This window comes from Symphalangus syndactylus, chromosome 3 (genome assembly GCF_028878055.3).
Source record: "Symphalangus syndactylus isolate Jambi chromosome 3, NHGRI_mSymSyn1-v2.1_pri, whole genome shotgun sequence".
In the NCBI taxonomy this organism is placed as follows: Eukaryota; Metazoa; Chordata; class Mammalia; order Primates; family Hylobatidae; genus Symphalangus; species Symphalangus syndactylus.
Genome location: NC_072425.2, coordinates 35,020,291 through 35,043,694, shown reverse-complemented (window position 1 = coordinate 35,043,694; position 23,404 = coordinate 35,020,291). Strand labels below are relative to the sequence as shown.

At 40.6% G+C, this 23,404-nt stretch overlaps 1 protein-coding gene across 3 annotated transcripts in view; it reads left to right on the top strand.

Annotated features, from left to right (window-relative positions):
* The window catches only part of PALM2AKAP2 (PALM2 and AKAP2 fusion), a 529,571-nt gene that overhangs the window by 309,694 nt on the left and 196,473 nt on the right, over nucleotides 1-23,404 (top strand). Inside the window, exon 8 of one of the 3 annotated variants that reach the window (XM_055271528.2) lies at nucleotides 4,889-5,584. The exons of the other annotated variants lie outside the window; for them this stretch is intronic. Coding sequence (XP_055127503.1) covers nucleotides 4,889-5,584 — 696 coding nt within the window. The remainder of the gene's footprint in view (nucleotides 1-4,888; nucleotides 5,585-23,404) is intronic. 3 annotated transcript variants of the gene reach the window in all.

Here is a 23,404-nt window from a genome sequence, read left to right as displayed (position 1 = left end):
AGCTTTCCTTCAAATACTTTTCTGTATGTCCATGTATGTTTCAAGATTTATTTCAGGGCTCCCCAGAAAGCCCTCACCCCTCAACAGCACTCACTCCTCATTTTTTTAATAAGATGAACAAAGGCACCAAGCCCTTTGACCCTCATCATTATACAAATGGAGATCTGACATTATACAGATTGTACCTCTGACATGGAGAAGCTGGAGGGAAGACAGGGCAGGTTAGAGAGTATGCTTTGTGCTTTGTGGTTAGAGATGAAGGGATGATAAGTGTGAGAGGCCATTGGTATAAACTTTTGGCAGCAACAGGAAGTAGAAGAGTTTTTAAAATCGTGTGCATCAAAAATAAGACATTGCACTGAAAACGTCTTATTTTCCTATTGGTTCATATGCACTCTAGTTCATGCTTTTGAATATTATTGGCTAAGAACTGAAGCAAAATATAAATGCTTACTCATAAAGATGACATTTAAACATTCACACCTCTTGCATGGCTTTCTAAAAGGCCTAGATAACATTCTCATATATGTATCCATGAAAACTAAATATTGCCTTTGGGTTAAGCCAGAGCTTCTCAAAGTATTCGCCTTTGTTCTCCTTACTGGAGGAAAGAGTGAATGCAGAAAGGAATGTAGAATCACACTCTTAAGTGTGATTTGTGATTCCTCTGAAGCCTTATGTTTTATCTAGGAAAAAAATACATATGCATTTTGTGACATAATGTATCTAAGTTTATTTTATTATAGAATTATATTAAAATTCTTAAAATATTCTATGCTCATATTCTAGGAATATTGGAAGAATAGTGTACAACATGTAAATATAAATATGTAACCCTAATAAAACCATGTCACATATGGTTCAGTCCCAGAGCCATGTCACATTTAAAGAAATACAGCTTAAAATCGCACACCAAAAAACCATTAAGAAGGTGTTCTGTTCTTTAACTATTTCTCCTGAAGGATATTAAAAGGGACCTTGGCCGGGTGCGGTAACTCATGCCTGTAATCTCAGCACTTTGGGAGGCTGAGGAGGGTGGATCACTTGAGGTCAGGAGTTTGAGACTAGCCTGGTAAACATGGTGAAACCCTATCTCTACTAAAAATACAAAAATTATCCAGGCATGGTGGCGTATGCCTGTAATCCCAGCTACTTGGGAGGCTGAGACAGGAGAACTGCTTGAACCCAGGAGGCAGAGGTTGCAGTGAGCCAAGGTCACACTGCTGCACTTCAGCCTGGGTGACAGAGTAAGACTCTGTCTCAAAATAATAATAATAATAATTAAAAAATAAATAAAAGGGACCTAATTTATATCTCCTCTAAGCAATACTTCTCATATTCGCTTTTCTTTCCTCCACATATCACCTGCTCTAAAGCATCATTTACCACCACAAAATACTCCTTCTCTATGCATATTTCACACAGTTTTTACTCTCTCTCCCACGAAACTCCTTCTTTCTCGTCTGTGTGTTATGTGGATATACTTAACCTTTCCAGCAAAGAACTTTTCATCATCATCTCTCCTTTCTTCCAGACTCTGATTCTAGAACAGGCAAAGATTACAACGAGAGAAAATTGGACCAACAATGATCAGCATTCTCATTGGTGGGCAGAGGGACAGGGATATCTGTAACCATCCCCATGTTAATAATTTGTATTTTTATCCTATCACATATGGATATAAAAATAGAAAAATTTTGTTCCATAGTCTGTATTGATTGCAGGCCAATATGTGGATTTGTTCACAGTTTACTGAATATTTGCAGAATAATTAGATATTGTACCTACAAACTAACAATTACTTTCTTTATTTATAATTGTGTCCCATGAGTGTGTTAATAGTGATAAGATATAATATTCTAATCCCAAACTGTGCTTTTTAAAATAAGTGTAATATTTCAAGAACGGGCTTTTGGAGTCCATGCAAATTTTACATGCCTCTTCTATCCCTATGATGGCACATTTTGTGAGAAATCAGGAACTAACTGAGATAAATATTTATTTGGATACACAGTCATTGTGTGCGTCCATGCACCTTTATGACAAATACTGGTTGGCCTCCCATTGTGTCACTTGAAGAAACTTGAGATCTTTATGCTGAACAAGGGAAACTTTCAAAATGGATCTGATGAAAACCAAACATGGGATTTTGTTTCATAATCTTTTTAGTTAAGTGTTAACCAGGAACAGATTGCATCTTATTATGCAAGCAGATGGAACAATATCATCGCTGTTATTTTTTCAAACAAGTTCAAACATTAATTACTGTGTGTACTGTTTCATTGGTGTTATATTATACAAAGTATTTGTTACTAGATTACAACAACCATATTAGACTCTTGAATTATTAGCCTTTGTTTCAGAGATGTGTATATTGGGTACCTACTATACAAATGGCTCTAAGGTAGGTGCTGACAGGGAGGGGGCGTCATGGATAGGTGTTGGGCAAGAAACTAACCCTCAAAAGATCCTAAAAATCTATGAAGCTGATGAAACATTCCCACAAATAATTATACAACTGAGTGGTAATTGTTAAGAGCCTTCAGAGAAGTTTAGAAAAAGTATTGAGAAAGTTTTAAGAGAGGGATGACTTAGAGATGGAAGGATCAAAGAAAGCTTATGGAAGAGGAGGCAGTTGACCTTGGCGTTAATCAATGGGCCATATTTGGATATGTAGAAACTCAAAACAAAGACATTTCAGAACGGAATCTTAACAAAAGCAGACGATATTTAGGTCTGGGATGGTGTTATTTGGTTGTGCTAAAGGGAAAAGGAGCACTAGAACATATGGTTGAAAAGATAGTTTGGATCTTCTTAACACAGGGAACTTACTCAGAAAGAGATAGGGACTCAAGACAATGACAAGTAGACATGGGCTAGATCTCTAGAAGTCTGGAGGAGCAACAGAAGGCTATCTAGGCAGAGGGACAGTAGGCACACAGATGAGCAGCCGTGGGAGGAAGTTGAGTGTCCTGGGAATTGTGAGAAGTCGTTATGGCCACAACGTGTAAAGAATGAGAGAGCCCGCAAGACAAGGCTAGAAAGGAAGGTTGCAGATACATCCTGAAGGGAACTATATGCCACGCTGGGGAGTTTGGTGTTTATTTTCTAAAGACACAAGGAACCAACAGAGGGTTTATTACTCAAGTAACTGTGAGCAGCATGGAGCACAGGCTGGCAGGGGTCGCCAAAATTTTTGTATAAATGGCCAGATTTTAACTATTTTAGACTTTGTGGACCATGTAGTCTTTGTCACGCATTCATTATTTTCTTTCTCTTTTCTCTTTCCTTCCTCCATCTTTTCCTCCCTCTCTTTCTTCTTCTTCTCCTTCTCCTTCCTCTTCTTTTTTCTCCTTCTCTTTCTCCTTCTCTTCTTCTTCTTTCTCTTCTTCTTCTTCTTTTTTTTTTAAAAAAAAAAAAAAAAAACAACAATCTTTACAAATGTAAAACCACTCTTAGCTCCTCTGGCCATACAGAAACAGGGTCAGGCTGTCTTTGGCCCTCGGGCCACAGTTTGCAGTCTCCTGGACTACAGCAAGAAGACAAAAGTGTTAGGTAAAATAAAAAGCAAGGCTGTTGTGCAGAGAGCAGAGGAGGGCCTTGGTGACAGAAATGGTGGTGAGGAGATGGATGAGATGTATCTGAAGTAGAATGATTTACTGTCAGTGAGTGTTTGGCCGTAAGAAAGTAGGAAGAAAACAACAAGTCAGGTATGATTCTCAGGCCTCTGGCTGGAGAGACTAGGTAGTAGTGCTGCTGTTATTTGGCACAGAGACTGTGGAATAGTTTTGATAGAAGAAGCTGGAGTCAGTTTGGAATCTGCTGAGTTTGATGGGTTCGTGGCACATCCAGATAAAGGGCACCTGGAGCCTGGTGGCACTATGGGCCTGGTGCACAGTTTCTTCCCATCCAGGAAGCCTATGAGGAAACCAGTTTGGAAGTATTAGGTGTCATAAGAGTCTATAGGACAGGAAAGAGCTGTCCTTGGCAACCCCAGACTGGCAGCAAGATTTGGGATGAATTAGAAAGGATACAAGACTTAGAGGCAGGGGCAAAGGGAGGGGGAGACCAGGTAGGAAGCTCTTCCAACAATCTAGGGAAGAGGAAGTGAATGTCTTACATTGACTAGTAGCAATGGAACAAAAAGAAGACAACAGATGGGAAAGCTATTATGGGCAACAGGACTTGGCACTCTGTGCATGGAAGATGAAAGAGGCCTTCTGCGATCATTGTCTTCAAATTCCAGTGTCTTATGTGATGTTATTTCTGTCTTGTTCTTTTCTTAGTTCTTATTTTAGGTACCTAGCTTAGTGACTGAAGTACTCACAGGGCACATGATATGAATGCTCTCATGCCTTTTCAATTGTTGAAAATATTCTATTGTATGGTACAGTGGAGGATAGCCATGTCCCACCTACAAAAACCTTTGTGGAAATGTAGTGAAAATGAAAACACTTGATAAAAGAGGTTTTTTTATTTATTTAAAATTTTGGACCTGGAACACATTTTAACCAAGGATTTGTAAATTATCTGTCAGCCTGGGAAGCCCTCAATCAAGGTAATTTGCATGTTGCCAGCCTCCCTGAAATTCTTCACACCAAGATCTAAAGTCTCTTGTGCCCTTATTTTAGCAGATCTTCCTTAAATGTGTGAGTGTCATTGAGATATAGCAACCGTGCATCTGTCTTCCCAGTGCATTAAACTGCTGTGTTAAAATACAGATATAACCACCTTTGTTCACAGTGCGCACCTCACTCTAACACTCAAGATGCTTGGCAGTTAGAATAGAAAGGGCACAAAACCTTTTTTTTTTGTCTGTTTGGCAATTAACCATTCACTGGCTTTTTTTGTTGTAACATGCACTTCCTTTCTCTTGTTTTCATTCAAGCTGTGTACGCCATGGAAATTAATGTGGAGAAAGACAAACAAACAGGAGAGACCAAGATTCTCTCTACATCTACCATTGGCCCAGAGGGGGTCCATCAGAAAGGAGTCAAAGTCTATGATGATGGTACCAAAGTAGTGTATGAGGTGCACTCAGGAGGCACCGTAGTAGAAAATGGAGTGCACAAATTAAGCACAAAGGATGTAGAAGAGCTTATTCAGAAGGCTGGACAATCAAGCTTAGGAGGAGGGCACGTGTCCGAAAGGACTGTGATTGCAGATGGGAGCCTCAGCCATCCCAAGGAACACATGCTCTGCAAAGAAGCTAAGTTAGAAATGGTACATAAGTCTAGGAAAGACCATTCTTCTGGGAACCCAGGGCAGCAGGCCCAAGCCCCCAGCGCTGCAGGGCCAGAGGCAAACTTGGATCAGCCCGTCACCATGATTTTTATGGGCTACCAAAATATTGAGGATGAAGAGGAGACGAAAAAGGTGCTAGGCTATGATGAAACCATCAAGGCTGAATTGGTCCTCATTGATGAAGATGATGAGAAGTCATTGAGGGAGAAGACAGTGACGGACGTGTCCACTATTGACGGGAACGCGGCTGAGCTTGTGTCCGGGAGGCCGGTCTCAGACACGACAGAGCCCTCATCCCCAGAAGGGAAGGAAGAGAGCCTAGCCACAGAGCCAGCCCCAGGTACCCAAAAGAAAAAGCGCTGTCAATGCTGTGTTGTCATGTGACCACTTCTTTCTTCTCCTTTATTCTGGGCAGCCTGTACTCTCCACCACTCATGTAGACCTCACTGTTCCACTAACTGCAATACTGTGAACTGGAAGCAAACACCTGCCTTGCCTTGCAGTTGGATTGCTTTGATCTCTCTCATTTTTTTCCTTTTCCTCACCTGAGAGACAACGTGCATGTGTGTGCTTCATTCTCTCCAAGAACTTGCTTTTCCTCTAAACCTTTCCTTGTGTCTTCAAGAGTGAATCACTTCCTTCCTGCTCGATTGGAATGGACTCTTCGTATCAGCCAGTGATATGGTAGCCTTAACTCACTTGACTGGAATTGAACCCATTGGCACTGGGGGTTTCATTTTGTAGTGTGTTCCTGTAACGTAGTCACACACTGCCATGTCCCTGGTTTCTCACTTGCCTCCTTTGCTGTGGATCTTTGTTTTTATATCTTGTGTGGCAAAATGCTGTTGGCTCTAGCCGGTTGCTAGTGTAGCCAAAAGTGGACCTTACTTAGTCTGTCCGATCTAGGGTGATGCTTTTTGCTGCCTTACATAAGCTTCCAGATTACAGTATTGTGCATTCATGGCTTTCTTTCTGTTAAAACTGAAATGAAATCGATGTAGAAGAACCCAGAGCTTGTCACAGCTGAAATGTAGGGACTGATTCCATAATCTGCCCATCAGCAGTTGTCTCTCTTTCTATGGTTTAACCAATGAACCCTTTATATAAGAAGCACCATTTTAAAATTTCTAAGGACATGAAACAAACATTGTTTGAAGCATCAGTAGCAATTGATCTCCAAACTTAGGCAAATTCACAAACCTTGTTTCTATTCTCTTAAAACAATGTAAATTTTTATATTGTTTCTTTTTTCATGGATATTTTCTGGTCATGTTAATCTATTTTCAGTGAGGGGATCATCTTGAGAAGTATCTTTGCAGTGACCATATTTCTAAAACAGTCTTTCCGACCTACAGTGGTTGCCATGATGCTCCCACTTCATCATGGATGGTGCTGTAATGCATTAACTGTTCATCTTGTCCCCGGTTGATTACAAAGCCTTGCATCCATACTCTTTTCTTCCTGGCCCCATGAGAAAGAGAATGTTTTAGGTAACTTCAACTTGTAGGTTTATCTGCCCTTCAAAAAAAAAAAAAAAAACTTTAAAAAACTTTTAAAAATTAAGAAAGACCTGTCTTCTCAATGTTAAGCACTTAATTTCATAACAAATATTGAGTGGCACATAGCTGAGCTTCTTAGGGCATTGTTTTTGTTTTTAGCTTCTAGAGATTCCAGAAGAGCAAAGAGTATTTTTTATCTAGAACACAATGAACAGTTTTTGAAATACCTTCTCAGCACTCCCCCAAAGCAAAAAACCACCTATGTAGTAAAACCAAAGGGAAACAATTTAATAAAATAACAATAGTATAGTAATGAAATAAAGATATAACATGATTACTGGTTTTAATAAGAGTTAACTTTAAGTTATTTGCTCATTTATAGCATTGTTATGAATTATTCATAAAATTATGTCCCATAGTATATAGTTTTGAAAAAACATATGATATACTACATCAAGTCTAACTTCTGTGGAAAGCAGATCAGAAAAAATAAGATAGTCTTGAGAGAATTTTATTATAGAAGCTGTCTAATTTGACCTATTTCGCTTGCTCAGTGCTAAATCTATTGTTTTTTTTTAATTTCCTGGCTTGAAATTATATTTACTTCAATAGGAAAGGTAAAAACATCAGTTTTTACTTTTCAAGTTAATTTTCTGAAATAATTGCATTTTAATGAGCACAAAATGGGTCATTTTATTATATTCATTTTGTTTACGCCTATACATGAACAGAAAAAGTTAAAGAAGAGAAAAATAAAGGAGCTAAGTTCTGCTGTTGAAGATTATTTCATCCAAGGCTTGATTTTGAATAACTGAGGGAAATATCTCTAAATCTCAAGTTCATCAAAGCAGCTACAATGGAATAAAACTGCTATTTTATCGAGAAACCTGGTTTGGATGCCTATAAATTCCGCTACTCTCAGCTTCATTTTCCTGAGTACGTGGTCATTGAAGCATCATTTAGACATTACATAAAATGGCATGCAGATAAACCTATTTACATAGAGGGAGAAAACAGTTTCAATATCTTGGACAATCTGTTATTTTAATGATTTACTTAAGAAAGAAACAATCTGAAAGTTTACCATAGCTTATCTTTTTTACTCACTTGGAGATTCAAGCTATTCAATGTGAGTTTTAAAAATTTAAGCACAGTTAGTGAGTGAAATGGTAGAATGTAGAACCCTTAAGCTTGCTGGTTGATAAACAGAATCAATCTTCTAGGACAGATAATTCCCTGAAGGGACCTACCCTTGCATAAGTGAACTAGTTACTCATAAAGAAAATGATCTGCACATCTTACTACAACGCTACACACAAGAACTAAACGATTAATGATTATCTGTATTCTCTTCCCTAATTACTCTTATGGAGGAATAATGATTAGCAAATTATATGAATTCGAGTTCTCTCTATACTTTTATTAGTAAAGCTTATCATTTAATGGACTTTGAAGTAAGATGTGTTACCTTTATTCAAGCTATTTGTAGCCACAGTAAATGAAGGTGTGTTTGAATATGGCGTATATATTTGCATATGTCCCATCGTTTTCTTGTCATAATGGGGGATTCAGGCTTAGCCAGTACTTCTATGGGATGAGACCTATAATCCCACCTATAGCAGCAAGTAACTACCCTTCATGATGATAGTGTACATGGAGCTGTGATTGTGAACATGCTGCTTTTCCTGCTGCTGTTGGCATTCTCTCTGTAAATTTTATTATGTGTGGTATCACACTATCCAAAAATGCAGGGTATTTGGTTACATAACCAGACTATTTAAAGAATCAGTAATGAAACTGCAAAACCATGATCTTTTTTGAGCTAATGATTCGTTGGGCTTTCCTTTAAAATCATATAATCAGGCCGAGTGCAGTGGCTCACACCTGTAATCTCAGCACTTTGGGAGTCCGAGGCGGGCGGATCACCTGAGGTCGGGAGTTCAAGACCAGCCTGACCAACATGGAGAAACCCCTGTCTCTACTAAAAAAAAAAAATACAAAATTAGCCAGGCGTGATGGCGCATGCCTGTAATCCCAGCTACTCGGGAGGCTGAGGCAGGAGAATCGCTTGAACCTGGGAGGCAGGGGTTGCGATGAGCTGAGGTGTGCACTCCAGCCTGGGCAACAAAGAGCGAAACTCCATCTCAAAAAAAAAAAAAAAAAAAAAAAAATCATATCATCAGTTCCCTTTTAAATAGACAGAGGAGAAAAGAATAGAATGGGGGGGTATCTAATTTGTAGATAAATAGATTTTCAATGGCATTTAATAAAAGATTCTTTAATGGTTAAAATGATAAAGATTAATTCTACATATCTTGAAAAATCTTAATGACTTCTGTATTCTTGACTTCTTAAAAATATTCTCTTTCTTTTAGTGTGCAATAAGACAAACTAAGGGGAATTTTTTCAGCTTGTATCTCTTTTACCCATATTATTTTCCTTGCATAAGCAAAAAAATAATAATTGCCTCTAAAACTGATTTGACAGTGTCCAGTGACGTCATTTAATATTGGTGATGGGGAGGAAGAGAAGGTAGGGAATGCCCTTATGGCCAAACCTAAAACAGTTTCCTTGAGCCTTCTGAGCAATCTTAGAATTATTCAGAAGCTTTCAGGAAACTCAGAGTCTATTAATTTGATTTGGTTCCTTTCCGAAATGTTAGTAGACATGTATTTGCTTAAAATATCTACCTATTCCATTTAATTTCCTGCTGATAAATGCATTTTATCTACAAGCAAGTAGAATATTTTGTTTTAGTTAAAGTCAAGTTTTTATAGAAGGAGGGGAAGTATATAGAGAGAGTTTCCTAGAGATACAACATCATCTCTGGAGCAAAATGTTGAAGCCAAGTGTAAAAACAGACTATTTCTCTTTACTTCCTGCAGAATTTCATTTCAAGGGACCACAGCACACCCTTGAAAATTACCGTTTATGTAATGCCAGTTGAACCAATGGGTAGCAAAAGAGGAGGGAGGGAACATGGTCATAGAGACAAAATCTAACTACTATACCAGGTCTTCCTTTGTAAGAAATATTAGCCCTGCCAATATAAAACGCAGATGGACATAGACAGAATAAGCATCGAGGACTTTTTCTTATTTACTTGAAATCTAGAAGCTCAGTCATCTCTGCTCATCCCTGGACCCACTGGAGAGTTTTACTCACTAACAGATCCTTTCCTGGAAGAAATAATCTCATCTCCTGCAATATTAGTTTACAATAAAAATCATTCCAAAGTGAGCCATTTCACATTGTATTTTTGCCACATGCACATTTGCTATTGAAACCACAGATTCTCAGCATATGTAAGAAACTTCATAAATACACAATCTTTCGGGTGCTCCTCAATTTCTTAATCAAGGTATATTGAACTCCAGTGATTAGGATAGAACCTGAAAACATCCTTTGTTCTATTGGATAGTACAACACAGCAAGAGCACACAGTTATTTGTATAATAAAACAACCTAAGTAATGAGGAAGATGGGATGTTTGATTCCTGCTACCACCAGTTCACTTCACAAAGGCCTTCTTCTGGTATTACCAGGAAAACTTTCCTGCATTTTCTAGGGAAAAAGAAAAGTTGTTTATTAGGAGCACAATGCAGATATGTATCTGTGTTTTCATAGCTTCAGCAAACTTCTTAATAAAATTCCCATTTCAACAAAAACCAAAATACTGATTTTTTGAATGTAGAAAGGTATAGAATAAAGACTACAAAGGGGAATTTTACCAGGGCTCCTTAGACCAGCTCCCCTCGCATAATTTTTATATAACTCAAGTAAGCCTCTGCTTCCCCTCTCCCTTCCAGTCTAACATAAGAAAGACGAAACTGTCGCACAAAAGAACTTGGTTTCAATATGAAAATATAATATGTAATTTTGGGGACTGCAGACTTTCTGCATCAAAGATCTGGACAGCCTTAACTTTTATAAAAATAATTTTTCAATGTTCTCTTTTACTAACCAGGAAAACAAAATGTTTTCTGAAATTAATGACTTTTTCTATTTTGTGTCTGTTTTCTAAGTTTTTACAGGTTGAGGTATAAAGGGTCGTCTCCTCATATTGCCTCTTCATAATCACCTGGGGCTATTTTTTGCAAGTCACTGCATTTTTACAAAAAATAAAAAAAAAAAAGTATATCTCACAAATCATAAAATTCTCCCTAGACTTCAGACAGTCCTTCTGGAGTGAAAGAATAGAAATACAGAAAGAAAAGAATTACAGGGTGGCTTTCTTTTTATTTTCCTATGGTTAATGTACTGTATGGTATATATGTTTACAGAATGTATCTGCCTTGTGATGTTAACAAAATGAATGACAAAAAATAGTACTAATGTGCCATTTGACAGTTTGCCTTAGCATCACTGTTTGTGTTGTTCTTTTCTGTCCTTTAAAAAAAAAAAACAAAAAAAAATGCAGGTTGTATTCCAAAGCTGTATTAACACAACATTCTCTTCCCCACTCCTACCCAGCCTTCTTCAGAGCTGTGAATTTCATTACAGGAGCACTGAGGCAGAACCTTGCAGGTGTGGCCCAAAGGGGCTAAAGTGGGCATAGGTTGGGATTTACTTCTGCCTGTCTACCAACCAAACACGTATCTGTGTTCTCATATGAGCCTGCAAAATCACACCCTGCCTTTCAGGGAGACAGGCCACATGGAGCGCATGACCTTTTGCAGTCATCTCCTCACAGTCTCTCACTATAAGAGAAGGAAACTTGCACACCCCCAACTGGGTCTGGGAGCATATTTTTAAGCACAGTTGGCATTGCTTGAAAAAGCAAGAGAGATGGACTCAAATTCTGTGATTGAGCCATGACTGAGGAATATGCCCATTCATTATAGTCTAAGATAAGTAGGATGATATGGGTGGGAATAGGAGTGGCTGTAGAAATGGAATATTTTACAGTTATGTATTTTTTTAAGGAATAGTATTTTTATAATGAAATCTATATGCATTATGGAGCTTGAGTTTGAAAACACCCTTGATTGAGCTATTTCTTCATTCCATTAAAGGTAACTTTCTGGGGAGTCCTATAGCACTAGGCCAAGCCTTGGGGGCATGAACAAAGGGCCTGTCACTTGGCCTTGCACTGCCATTACATGAGATCCAGTCTTTCCAAATAGGCCTTGGTTGGAAGATCGAGCTTTCTATACCTGCCATTAGGTAGATTAGATAGATGGCTTGATAGCTCTCTGGGCTTTACTTTTAATAATATATAATAATCTTTGGGAAGGAGATAGCTATTTTAAATGCAAGCAAAGCCCAGAAACTATCAAAGTCCAAATCTTTCACATATTTAAAATGGAGTAATTGCCACATTTGAGGTTAAGGGACCACTCACTATGGTGCATTTGAGAAATATGTATGAAACGGTGAGTCAGAACCTGCTGACCATCTTCAGTCTATACATAAGCAGATAAACCACCAATATAAATCTTACAGGGGCCAGACATGGTGGCTCATGCCTGTAATCCCAGCACTTTGGGAGGCCAAGGCAGATGGTTAGTGTGAGCCCAGAAGTTCAAGACCAGCCTAGGGAACATGTTGAGACCGTGTTGTTTAGTCTCTACTAAAAAATACAAAAATTAGCCAGCATGGTGGCACACACCTGTAGTCCCAGCTACTTGGGAGACTGAGGCAGGAGGATCACTTGAGCCCAGGAGGTGGAGGCTGCAGGGGTCCGAGATCTCACCACTCCATTCCAGCCTGGGCAACAGAGCAAGACTCTGTCTCAAAAAAAAAAAAAAAAAAAAAAAAAAAAAACACAATTATCAGTTGGCCCTCTACGTAACACAGGGCTGCACCATATTTTTAGAGTTAAGTAGATACAGGAAAAGATTGTCTTTACCCACAGAGGAGATTCTGAATTTTTAGAGTTCCTGAATATTTTCCCCCAAGTTTCTGTCAAATTCCTGAAGTCACATCCCTATCACACTCAGTTTCCTGAAGCTCTTCCCCAATACCTGCTCCTCTGTCTGGCTAACAGAGTTGTTATGTCTCAGAAACTACTCACCACTCTTGTGAGACTCTTCCCAAGCATCATCCTTCCTCAGGATGAGGCCTTTTTCTACTACCCAAGAGATCAAGACCCTTTTTCTAACAAGACAAGGTTATATCTACTCCATTTTCAAGAGAAATAACCCCTCTGGTTCCCATGCAAACCGTTTAAATTCCTTCATCACCAGAATCTCTCCAACAGGCCCAACTCCAGCCCAGCTGTGAACATTGCTGTCATGGAGACAACTCCAAAAATGAAAGAACTATGCAATTGCCTGAAGGTGCTAATGGAGAGCCAGTTTACTCTAATCTCTTATTACTAAGGAACCTCTCCGTTTCGAGATTAAGTGGGCAGGGAGACATCCAGTCACTTAGTATTGCAATGACAGGTCTTGATATACACCGAGGCCACCAGGCAATGCCTGATCCGAACTATTCAGTATGTAGCTCCAACTCCAATTCTGTGATATCCTATTCTGGCAGGTGGGAAGAGTTCTATTCTTTGCATGGTTCTGGAACATTCTTTCCTCCTCTCAAGCTCCTGACTTAGGAGAGTCAAAATCGTGCAGGGGTTCCAGAAAATGTTGTGTCTGATGCAGCTTTTCAGTGAATGTAGGTTGTTGGTGAAGTTTTCAGCTTTAGCATCTCACTCGGGGTGAGTGACGTCTCTGTAAATACTTTCATTTATGGTTGTTGGTGGGGGTGGGGGTGGGAGCCTGTCGTGCTTACTCTGAATTAGCTTACTGGGCTAGCTGCTGTACTTTGTAACCTGAAGTGTACTTTGACTGTTCTGTTTCCTTCAGATGAAAAACAAAATAAAAACCGACTTCAGAAAAGACACTGCCAGCGACAGCTGATGCTGTACTTGTAGCTTCTCTCTGTTCCTCTGTACAGTATTAATAGACAATAAACTGCCTTTTCACTGCATCTACCTCTGTGTGTCTGTGCCCTGATTCTTTCCCCTTCTCACCTGCCACTAGCGGATTTCAGGCCAGACCGTGTTGGGAGCACCTTCCGCTGTTCACTAAAACTAAACACTAACCCAGTGCCTCTCAAACTCCAGTGTGCTTCAGAATCACCCGGGGGTACCTGTTAACAATGTGGAAGCTTAGTCACACCTCTGGAACTCAGATTCCGATTCCCAGGTGGGGCCCAGTAGCGTGCATTTGTAATAATGTCTCCAGGTGATTCTGATACATGTGGTACCTGGACCACCGGTTTGGGTGCCCCTTGGTGGGAATCCTCATGGCCCACCTGTTGTAGTTGGTTTCTACACTAATCCAATCTCCCAACATGTCCTCCCTCTAACCCCCTTTGCACGTCTCTCTCCACACCTGTCATCCTTTTCTTGCTCCTTGCAAGCTCCCAGCAGCAGCCCAGACCGTGATCAAACTTGGGCTGCCCCTTAGGCTAAGTGACAGGGTTCATCTGGTGCAGTCTGCTGTTTAAGAGCATCTGAAGACACGTGGGGACTTTGTTTCTCTTGTTCACCTCTCTTTACCTGGAACAGGGTCAGCATAGTTTTTCAATAAATGGCCAGATAGTTTTGGCTCTGTGGGCCAAATGATCTCTGTTACAGCTACTCAGCTCTGCTGCAAAGCAGCCATATATGACATTTAAATGAATGAGTATGGCCATGTTCTAATAAACTTGATTTACAAAAACAAATGCTGGGTCCGATTTGGCTTATGGGCTTATAATTTGCCAACCCCTGGCCTCAAACAGGGCCTGGTCCATAGTAAGTGCTCAAAAAAAAAAGTTTCAAAAAATTATTGCATGAAAGAATGAATGAAGAGTAGATGTGATGCCTACCACCTGCAGAGCTGTCACAGAAAATGGTTTTCTTTGAGGATATTAAGTAAATGAATCAGTTGGGAGTTCTCATCTGCTTGGGTTCCATGGTAGATTTTTTAAATGTCTTTATGCACGGAAGGTAACTTTAAAGATGGAAATATGAATGGTGTTTTATAGATTGCTCAAACCGCCAGGTTAAGATTGACAAGAGTTTCAACTAATAGGAAGTGGAGGAAATGCAAGAACATCTTGTCCTCATCAAAAGTGCTGGGGATACCAGAAATGGGTGCTCCCTATGTACCTAAGCATTTAGTGCAGTTGTTTGTGGAGCTATGTTTTGTCAGATTCATCTTACACAGTGAATGGCAGGGCTATCTTTACATTATTCTCTTTGTTAATTGAAATACTTTTTAATGTGTAGTTAAGTAGGCTGGAACCATGATAGCACATTACACATCCCACAGTTCTAGAGCATACCAACGGGTTCAAATGTAGGAGCATATGGAAAGTCGTGTGCTTACATTCATCCCTGGTGTTGTTGTGAAGTTAAAGGAAATTATATTTATTAAAAGCACTGTGTAAGCTGGAAGTAGATGACAAATGTTAGTTTAGTTATAATGAGAAAGTGTCTATTCCCCAACCAGAGGTCTCACCCTGCCCAAATATAGAGATTATAAACTGTTCAGGTGTGTTTCAGAACTAGTATAGAAAGGGAAGCTTCTTTGTGCTCCTTTAGATTTGTGACTGCTTTTGTAGTACATTGAACCTTATGAAATTGCCGTTGTGTAGATCCATAATATTGACTATTGACAGTTCCATATAGTTCAACCTCGTAATTCTATTCTGGGGATTATTTCTCATCATGGAGGGCAGATGATTACCAGATGAACTCTAAATATAGCAGGAGAAATTAGATGAGAAAATTAGAACTTTGGAAGGGAATGTAGTTCAGTACTACCAAGTAGACCTAGGCATTTCACCTGATAGGGTAGGATTTCCTTCAATCTCACATCAACTTTGTAACGTAGCCACTGAGGTTACTTCCTTTTATGTATGAGGAAACCGAGTTATAGAGATAGTAAGTACTTTGGCTAATGTAGCAGGGCTAAAAATCCGTGTGGGATGGAGGAGGGCCAAGTTCCAACCTCAGCTGTCTTTACTTCCTCCCACACAGAGGGCTATGTTATGAAAGTGGTGTGGAGGCCGGGCACTGGAGGCCGGGTGCGATGGCTCATGCCTGTAATCCCAGCACTTTGGGAGGCCGAGGCAGGTGGATCATGAAGTCAGAAGATCGAGACCATCCTGGCCAACATGGTGAAACCCAGTCTCTACTAAAAATACAAAAATTAGTCGGGCATGGTGGCACGTGCCTGTAATCCCTACTCAGGAGGCTGAGGCAGGAGAATCGCTTGAACCCGGGAGGTGGAGGCTGCAGTGAGCTGAGATCGCACCACTGCACTCTAGCTTGGGTGATATAGTGAGACTCCATCTCAAAAAAAAAAAAAAAGAAAAGAAAAAAAAAGAAAGTAGTGTGGAGATGCCCCGAGACTGGAGACACAAAGATTTAGATAATGAGGTTATTTACGCAAGAAAGACTCAATGGCACCAGTTCTTATTTTGCACTTTACCTACTCAAGCAAATGCTCTGTTAATTATACCACCCCCTGGAGGCTGGGAGGCGTCTCTGCAGTACTTCCTTACCAAAGGAGAAGCAGAGGGTAAAATCACTTTGTTTTCTTATCTGTTCCTCAGGAGTCCTGTTGTTCTATTTGGCAGTTTTTCCTTCACCATTCATAAAAAGGATTAACAAAATTGCCCGAAACAACTCTATAAAGTCTAGGAGTGGCACGTCAGTCTCTGAACAAGCAAAGGTGGTTTTGCTATTGTTGCTGATGATGGTATTATTATTTCACCACTGTCATAACAGCTAAGAGGAACAGCTGCCCTATGGCGTTATGCAAATACCTTTTGATCTAGGCTGTCTCACCCTTCTGCAGCTATTAATAGACCACATCATCTCCCCAGCAGCCCCCAAGCCCTAGCTTCTGTCCTGCTTTGCTCAAACAGTATTAAATCTTCCATTTTATCAACAGCATAAAAAAGCAAAGATTTGCTATTTAGAAGTTAACGTTGCAAGATCTTAAGTGATCATGTAGGGCAGAAGTCAGAAAATGGTTATTCAGATTCTGGGCTGAATCTGCCCTACAGTAAGGTTAGTTTACCTGCACAGCATTTAAAAATTATTTTGAGTTCACTGCCAATAATAATAAATTCAGAGAGTTCTTATTTTAAAAGTATATTTCCTACGTCTCTTGAGAATTCAGTCTCTAGCAATAATAGCCTGTTCTACTGACTGGCAATTGTCTGGAGCTGATGGTGGTTGCTAACTTTAGAAGAGCCATACTCCATTGTTCATCACCACCACCACCACGAACACCACCACCTCCTATTATCCTTACCACCTTCTATTATTCTTACTCTTGACCCACTTCCTTTGTCTGTATCACCTGCCTGGCCCCTACTGGCATTTGAGCGTGTGACATCTAATCTACCATCATTCACTCATTTTATGGCTGGGTCAAATAAGTCCTAGGTGGAAATGGGACTTAACTTAGCAAGATAACAGCAGAGTCAGAACTAAAGTTCCCTGAACTCTTTGGAAGAATGAGGCTTTGTACTATGTTGGGATTCGAATCTTCTAAGGGCGTTTTTAGTTTTGAACAGGCTACAAGCAGAAAGCTAATGCCAGAATCTAGTGCTTTTGCTACAGAAGAACCCATGTGACTCATATAATGATGAATTAACCTTAGGTTAAATGAACAATGTAAGTTTGTAAGGAACTTTGGGGTATCCTGTGTTTCATGGTAAAAAGTTTCATTCCCAGGAAAATAAATAGAAACTTTGTAGTCAACACCTCAATAGTTCTGGAGGCTTCATGTTCCTTCTTAGCAAAAATAACAAGAGGCACAGCCCATACATATTTAAATTGAAATGTGATCTTCCATCCCTTCCTAATCCTTAGTCTTTGATTGTGTTCCTGAGGTCATGTGGTTATAGAATACTACTATTCTCTAATGTCCACTTTTTTATCTTCCTAAGAGCAGTAATCCGCACAGAAGCTTGATAATTCAAAGGACTTGTGAAACAGAGCTCTTTACTTCCAGGGCTTGTCATAAATCCTCGCCAACATGGTGAAACCCCATCTCTACTAAAAATACAACAAAATTAGCTGGGTGTGGCAGCACGTGCCTGTAGTCCCAGCTACTCAGGAGGCTGAGGCAGGAGAATTGCTTGAATCTGGGAGGCGGAGGTTGCAGTGAGCCGAGATCGTGCCACTGCACTCCAGCCTGGCGACACAGCGAGACTCCTCTGTCTTAAAAAACAAACAAACAAAAAAAAACTGATATGATTTAGTGTTTGTTTGTTTTAAGTAAAGACTAATTTTTTTTTTGAGACACAGTCTCACTCTGTCACCCAGGCTAGAGTGCAATGGCATGATCTCAGCCCACTGCAACCTCCGCCTCCCAGGTTCAAGCGATTCTCCTGCCTCGGCCTCTCTGGTAGCTGGAATTACAGGCGCATGCCACCAGGCCAGGCTAATTTTTGTATTTTTAGTAGAGACGGGGTTTTGCTATGTTGGCCAGGCTGGTCTCAAACTCCTGACCTCAGGTGATCTGACTGCCTCAGCCTTCCAAAGCGGTGGGATTACAAGTGTGAGCCACCACATCTGGCCAAGGCTAATTACATTTAAGATGATAATTGTATTTCCCAACTTTAAAAAAAGATTTCCAAGTCACTGAATATTAAAAACACGAGCTGTGGGCCTATTCTCTTCAGGCCAGGGTTCTTAGGTCAACCTCAGACAACCTGAAAGTGAGATAAATTCTGCAGTCAGTGTGAATTATTCATACTATCAGAATCTGCCAAATCAAATTCCATTTCTTCAAGAACTTACTTCCAGTCAGAGTACAAAGATAGAGTCAGCGTTTCTACTTTTCCTGAAAGACTGCCTAAATTCTAACTATAGCTCAGAGACTCAGTGTGAGGTGCTGTCACATACCTTACCTCAGTTTTTCCTCAAACTTCAGACTTTTGGGCATCACATTTGTTATTTTTGTCCTGTGTGTACCAGCTCGCTCCTATTAAAAGAAGGAAATAGCCAGGTTAGAGAGGTGTCAAAAACATAGCTCCATCTCTTTAATATAATCAGATGGGAATGAAAGAGAATCAAGATGGCAGTAACTTTCTTGCTATGTGAGTCAGTGTTATGTAATGCCATGCCCACTTACCCCCAAAATTTGGGAAACACTGTCTTGCCTCCTTGCATTCTCTTAAAAAAAAAAAATCCCAATTCTTCATTTCAAAGAGACTAGGGTTAGCAATAGAAAGTGACTTGCTCAAAGCCACAAGAAGAGCAGAGACACAGAGCTGGGATTCAGACCCAGGCAGGGTGACTTCAAATTCTTTCCGTTGCACCAGGTGCCTGTCATGCTGTTCCTTTTATAAGGATTGAATCGAGTACATCAGCAGCAAACTTAAACTCTCCAGTAAGATCACGATCGTTTAAACAAACAAAAGTAACATCTGTTCCAGCTAAAGAGCTGTCTCTGGCATGAGCAATTTTTCACCGATGGAGGCTAGATCTGATTGGGCTCTTGCTGAGTTATTTGAGCAAAGTTACGTGGCCAGATGTGAGTTTTCAGATAGAAGGGGAAGGGAATGCAATATACAAGCACATGGGGAGACTGATGGACCCAATGGCTGGCTCCACTATAAAACATTCCAGCCTTTAGCCTTTGTTCTGCCTCCTGGGCGTTAGCAAGCTGACTCCCGCACAGAAGACTTCTTGGCTGACTCTTGAAGAGTCAGGCATTTAGTCAATGCAAGCTGTAAACTGGCTCAGCACTAGAGAAGCAGCAGACACGAGTAGAAAAAGGTTCTCCCAAAGACAGCTCAGCTTCACTTTTCTCTTCTCTCTTCCCTCCTTTCTTCTCTCCTCTTTTCTATTGAATGAAGTTAAACATTTTTCAGCTGAGATGCATTCCCACCTGCAGGGTGAACTGAACTTTTAAGAAGCCTATTAATTCTCCCAGGAAGCACCAGGCTGCAGCTCTCTGGTTCTCATTTCTTGCTTGCTATATATTATAACCTGGGACATTTTCTCCAAAATATAATGCTATGAGGGTCCCCACTCCAGAGATCATGATTTAATTGGTAGGGTGAAGCCTGGCACAGTTATTAAATGGTTCCAGATGATTCTAATGGAGATTCAGCCAGTGTTGGAAACAGCAGCACACAGGTGCCCAGGGTAGGCCGTGGTGAGTCCAGGCTATGATCCTTGCCTCAATTCTGCAAGCCAAGAAAAATAGGCTTTGAATTGAGGAACAAAGTCAAAGCCCAAGTCTGTCATTGGCCAGCTGAGTAATATTAGGCAATTAATTTCAATTCAAGCCTCAGTTTCCTCTTCTGTAGAATGGGAATTATACCTACCTTGCAAGGCTTCTGTTAGGAATGTTTTGAAGACTTTTCTTTCTGCTTTCCCCTTCTCCTTTCCTTCCCATTACAAAAGAAATATATTTGAGGGAGTTGATTGAAAAAAAACAGCAGAAAAAGAAAGAGACAGAGAAATTAGGCCAAGAGAAAAATAAGATGAAATTAGAAAACTCAATCTAGCTTATATTACTGAACGTTTACTTCTCTCATTTGTGTGAGCAATTCAGTTTGTAAAATGTACCACATAATACTACTTTATCAACCAAACCACTTAATTCTAAAATCTTGGGTCTATTTTGAAAACAACAAAAACACGATGTGATAGAAGCAGCATTTTTGAGTATAAAGGGACCCATGGGCTGAGCTTTGTCTCATTTATGCCTTTATCATATGACTTAGAGGAAGTCATTTTTCCTTTCTTGGTCCCAACTTGCTCAACTATAAAATCAGACAGTGTGATTGTGTGTGACATTCTGGGTGGACACCAACCTCAAGAGTATTTTTCTATAATTTAAAAAGAAAGGAGAGAAGAAAAAGAGAAAGCAGAAGAAAAGGAAGGGGAGAGAGAGAAAAGAAGGAAGGAAGAAAGAAGGAAGGAGGGACAGAGAGAAAGAAAAGGAAGGATGAAAGAAGGGAAGGAGAGGAAGGAAAAAGGAAGGAAAAGAAAAAGACATTAAGAGGAGGGGAGTTGTTCCTTGAAGGTGCTGAAGTCCCTGGCCTTTAGAAGCCATCACATCAGCCATCTGCTGTGCCTGGCCCTGTGAAGTTCCTAGTAAGCCGCCCATCACTGCCTTATTCCAGGGTCTTGAAACCCCGTGGCTATTTTCCTGTGTATGAAATTCAGTGGGGGGAATACCTGCCTGACCAAAATTTGTAGTTCCCCATGGTAGAAAATAAGAGTCTGAATCTTCCTTTCAAAAATATGAACAGAATGGTCTTTGCCTGCCATCTTTGTGCCCCCACTTTCTCCTTGGAGACTTGGCAAATCCCCCCACCTCGAGGGAGAATACTGCAGACACATGCCACTGCTCACCTATTGTAGACGGTTTCTCCAAAGGGACGTTGAGTTTGTGAGCAGCAGGCTGACAGTGCTTCTCTCCACAGACAATGTTTAACTCTGGACAAAATACAGGCTCCTTCTCTTGTTCTCACTTGTGACTCCCTGCTCCATGAATGTCCAGGGTAACTGGATCTGAAAGCAGTAAGCCAGTTCTGCTCTTTCATAGCTCTGTGTCTTTGGGTCAGACACTTAGCCTCTTTGCTGTGTAATACACCATAGACAGTTGTCTTAAGTATAAAGATCCAGGCTGGACACGGTGGCTCAAGCCTGTAATCCCAGCACTTTGGGAGGCTGAGGCAGGCAGATCACGAGGTCAGGAGATCGAGACCATCCTAGCTAACAGTGAAACCCCGTCTCTAATAAAAATACAAAAAAAATTAGCTGGATGTGGTGGCGGGCACCTGTAGTCCCAGCTACTCAGGAGGCTGAGGCTGGAGAATGGCATGAACCCAGGAGGCGGAGCTTGCAGTGAGCCGAGATCATGCCACTGCACTCCAGTCTGGGTGACAGAGCAAGACTCCGTCTCAAAAAAAAAAAAAAAAAAAAAAAATCCAAATATTTCCATTGATCCAAACAGTTTTAGAAGTGGTAGATAAAAAGTTAGGCATAGAAGCTCCAAGTTGAATGGGGTTAGTTAGCTGAAGTTTGGCTGAAGAGAGTTTGTTTTCATGTCTTTTCGCCTACCAGAAGAAAATTTCCCTCACTGAATGTTGGAAGGAGACGTGGGAATTTTTAGATCATTTCCTGAGGCAGTGGCTGGGTAATGGAAACTCTCATTGTGAGTGTACAAGCATCCATCCTCATCACTGAGGCACTCTCCTACTCAGTAAGAACGGAGAATCACTGCTTTGTTCTTTCTCCAGAATTAAGATCAACCCCTTCTCTCTGGAATTCAACATTTGCTAAAATGCAACAACTTCTTCTCCATCATCCCTCTCCACCAAACCTTAGTTCCCACTGATTCCCAACATAAATTTTTCTTTTTAATTAAGGATCCCACCCTGGCCCTCACTGGCCATATTCACCCCTCCCCCACACTCGGCTCATGCTGTTCTGTGCACACTTGGAATCATGCCCCTCTTCCCCTGGAGAAGCCTTCATCCGGCTCAGCCCAGCAGCAAGTGCTTTCATCTCATACTGCCCCCTGCACCCACCCACCTTTCGCTATCAGCCGTCCTCTGCATGCTGCACTCTTGCTGTCTTTATCATATGGCTGACGCTTCAGTGGGGCTCCTCTGTATTCATTGGATAAAATACTAATTTTTTAGTTCCAAAATGGATCAGGAGCAGCACTTTTGATCTCTGAAGTAGATGACTTTCACCTTGAGACACAGACTTACAGACCATAGATGAAAAATGACAATCGAGATATAATGCACAAGTTGAGCATGGTGGTATGTGCCTGTAAGTCCCGGCTACTCAGGAGGCTGAGGCAGGAGGATTGCTTGAGCACAGGTGTTTAAGTCTAGTCTGCACAACATAGCAGGACCCTATTTCTTTAAAAAGAAAAAAAAAATGTAATGCTATCTTTTGGCTCCCAAGAGTCAGTAGGAAGGATGGGAGAGGAGGGGACAGGAGCCCTTGCCGGAAAAGGAAATTGTAGTTAGTTTTCACCCATGTGTCAGGAGAGAACAGATTGGTACGGTGTGCAGGTAGCCATAGGTCTTCTCTTACCAGGCCAGAGGAGAGGCTGAACTTCCCTCAGCAGTTCCCAAGCAAGTTTAGCAGCAGAAGCATAGACAAATTGTCTTCCTGTGCCTTGCAGTGTGGGTGCTTGTTTACTATTTGAGGGAAAAGTGTTTAGGCAAACAGATATCCTGAGGGTGACCAGCTTTGCAAGGATTAGGCTACTGAAGTACACCCAGTTCTGGCTGGTGGGAATGGGACTGGAGCTCCCCACCAGGGCTGCCAAGTATGATTGTTCAGGTTGCGTACTGAACAATCCTAGGAAGCTCCATTCACCTCAAGTACAATGTGAATGGTGCTCTTAGAGTTGTTCAATGCATAACATGCATACTATACCTGCTCAGGCAAAAGCAACCTATCCATTCTTTGGAACATATAGCTAAAATTCAACCAGAAACTTACTTTATAATCATAGCATTGCACATGTATTAAACTTACTGTAGCATGTTAAGTTGCAGGAATCAGTTTAAACCCTGAAGACTATGGACTTGACTTCTAGGAACCGGTAATGAAGACATACTTCCAGGGACCAGGCGTATTCTTCCTTGATTTTCTCCAGTGAAGTTTAGCATGGTATAAACTCATGGTATGGGGTAGATAGTTCATGATGTTGTAGCTGGGATCATGG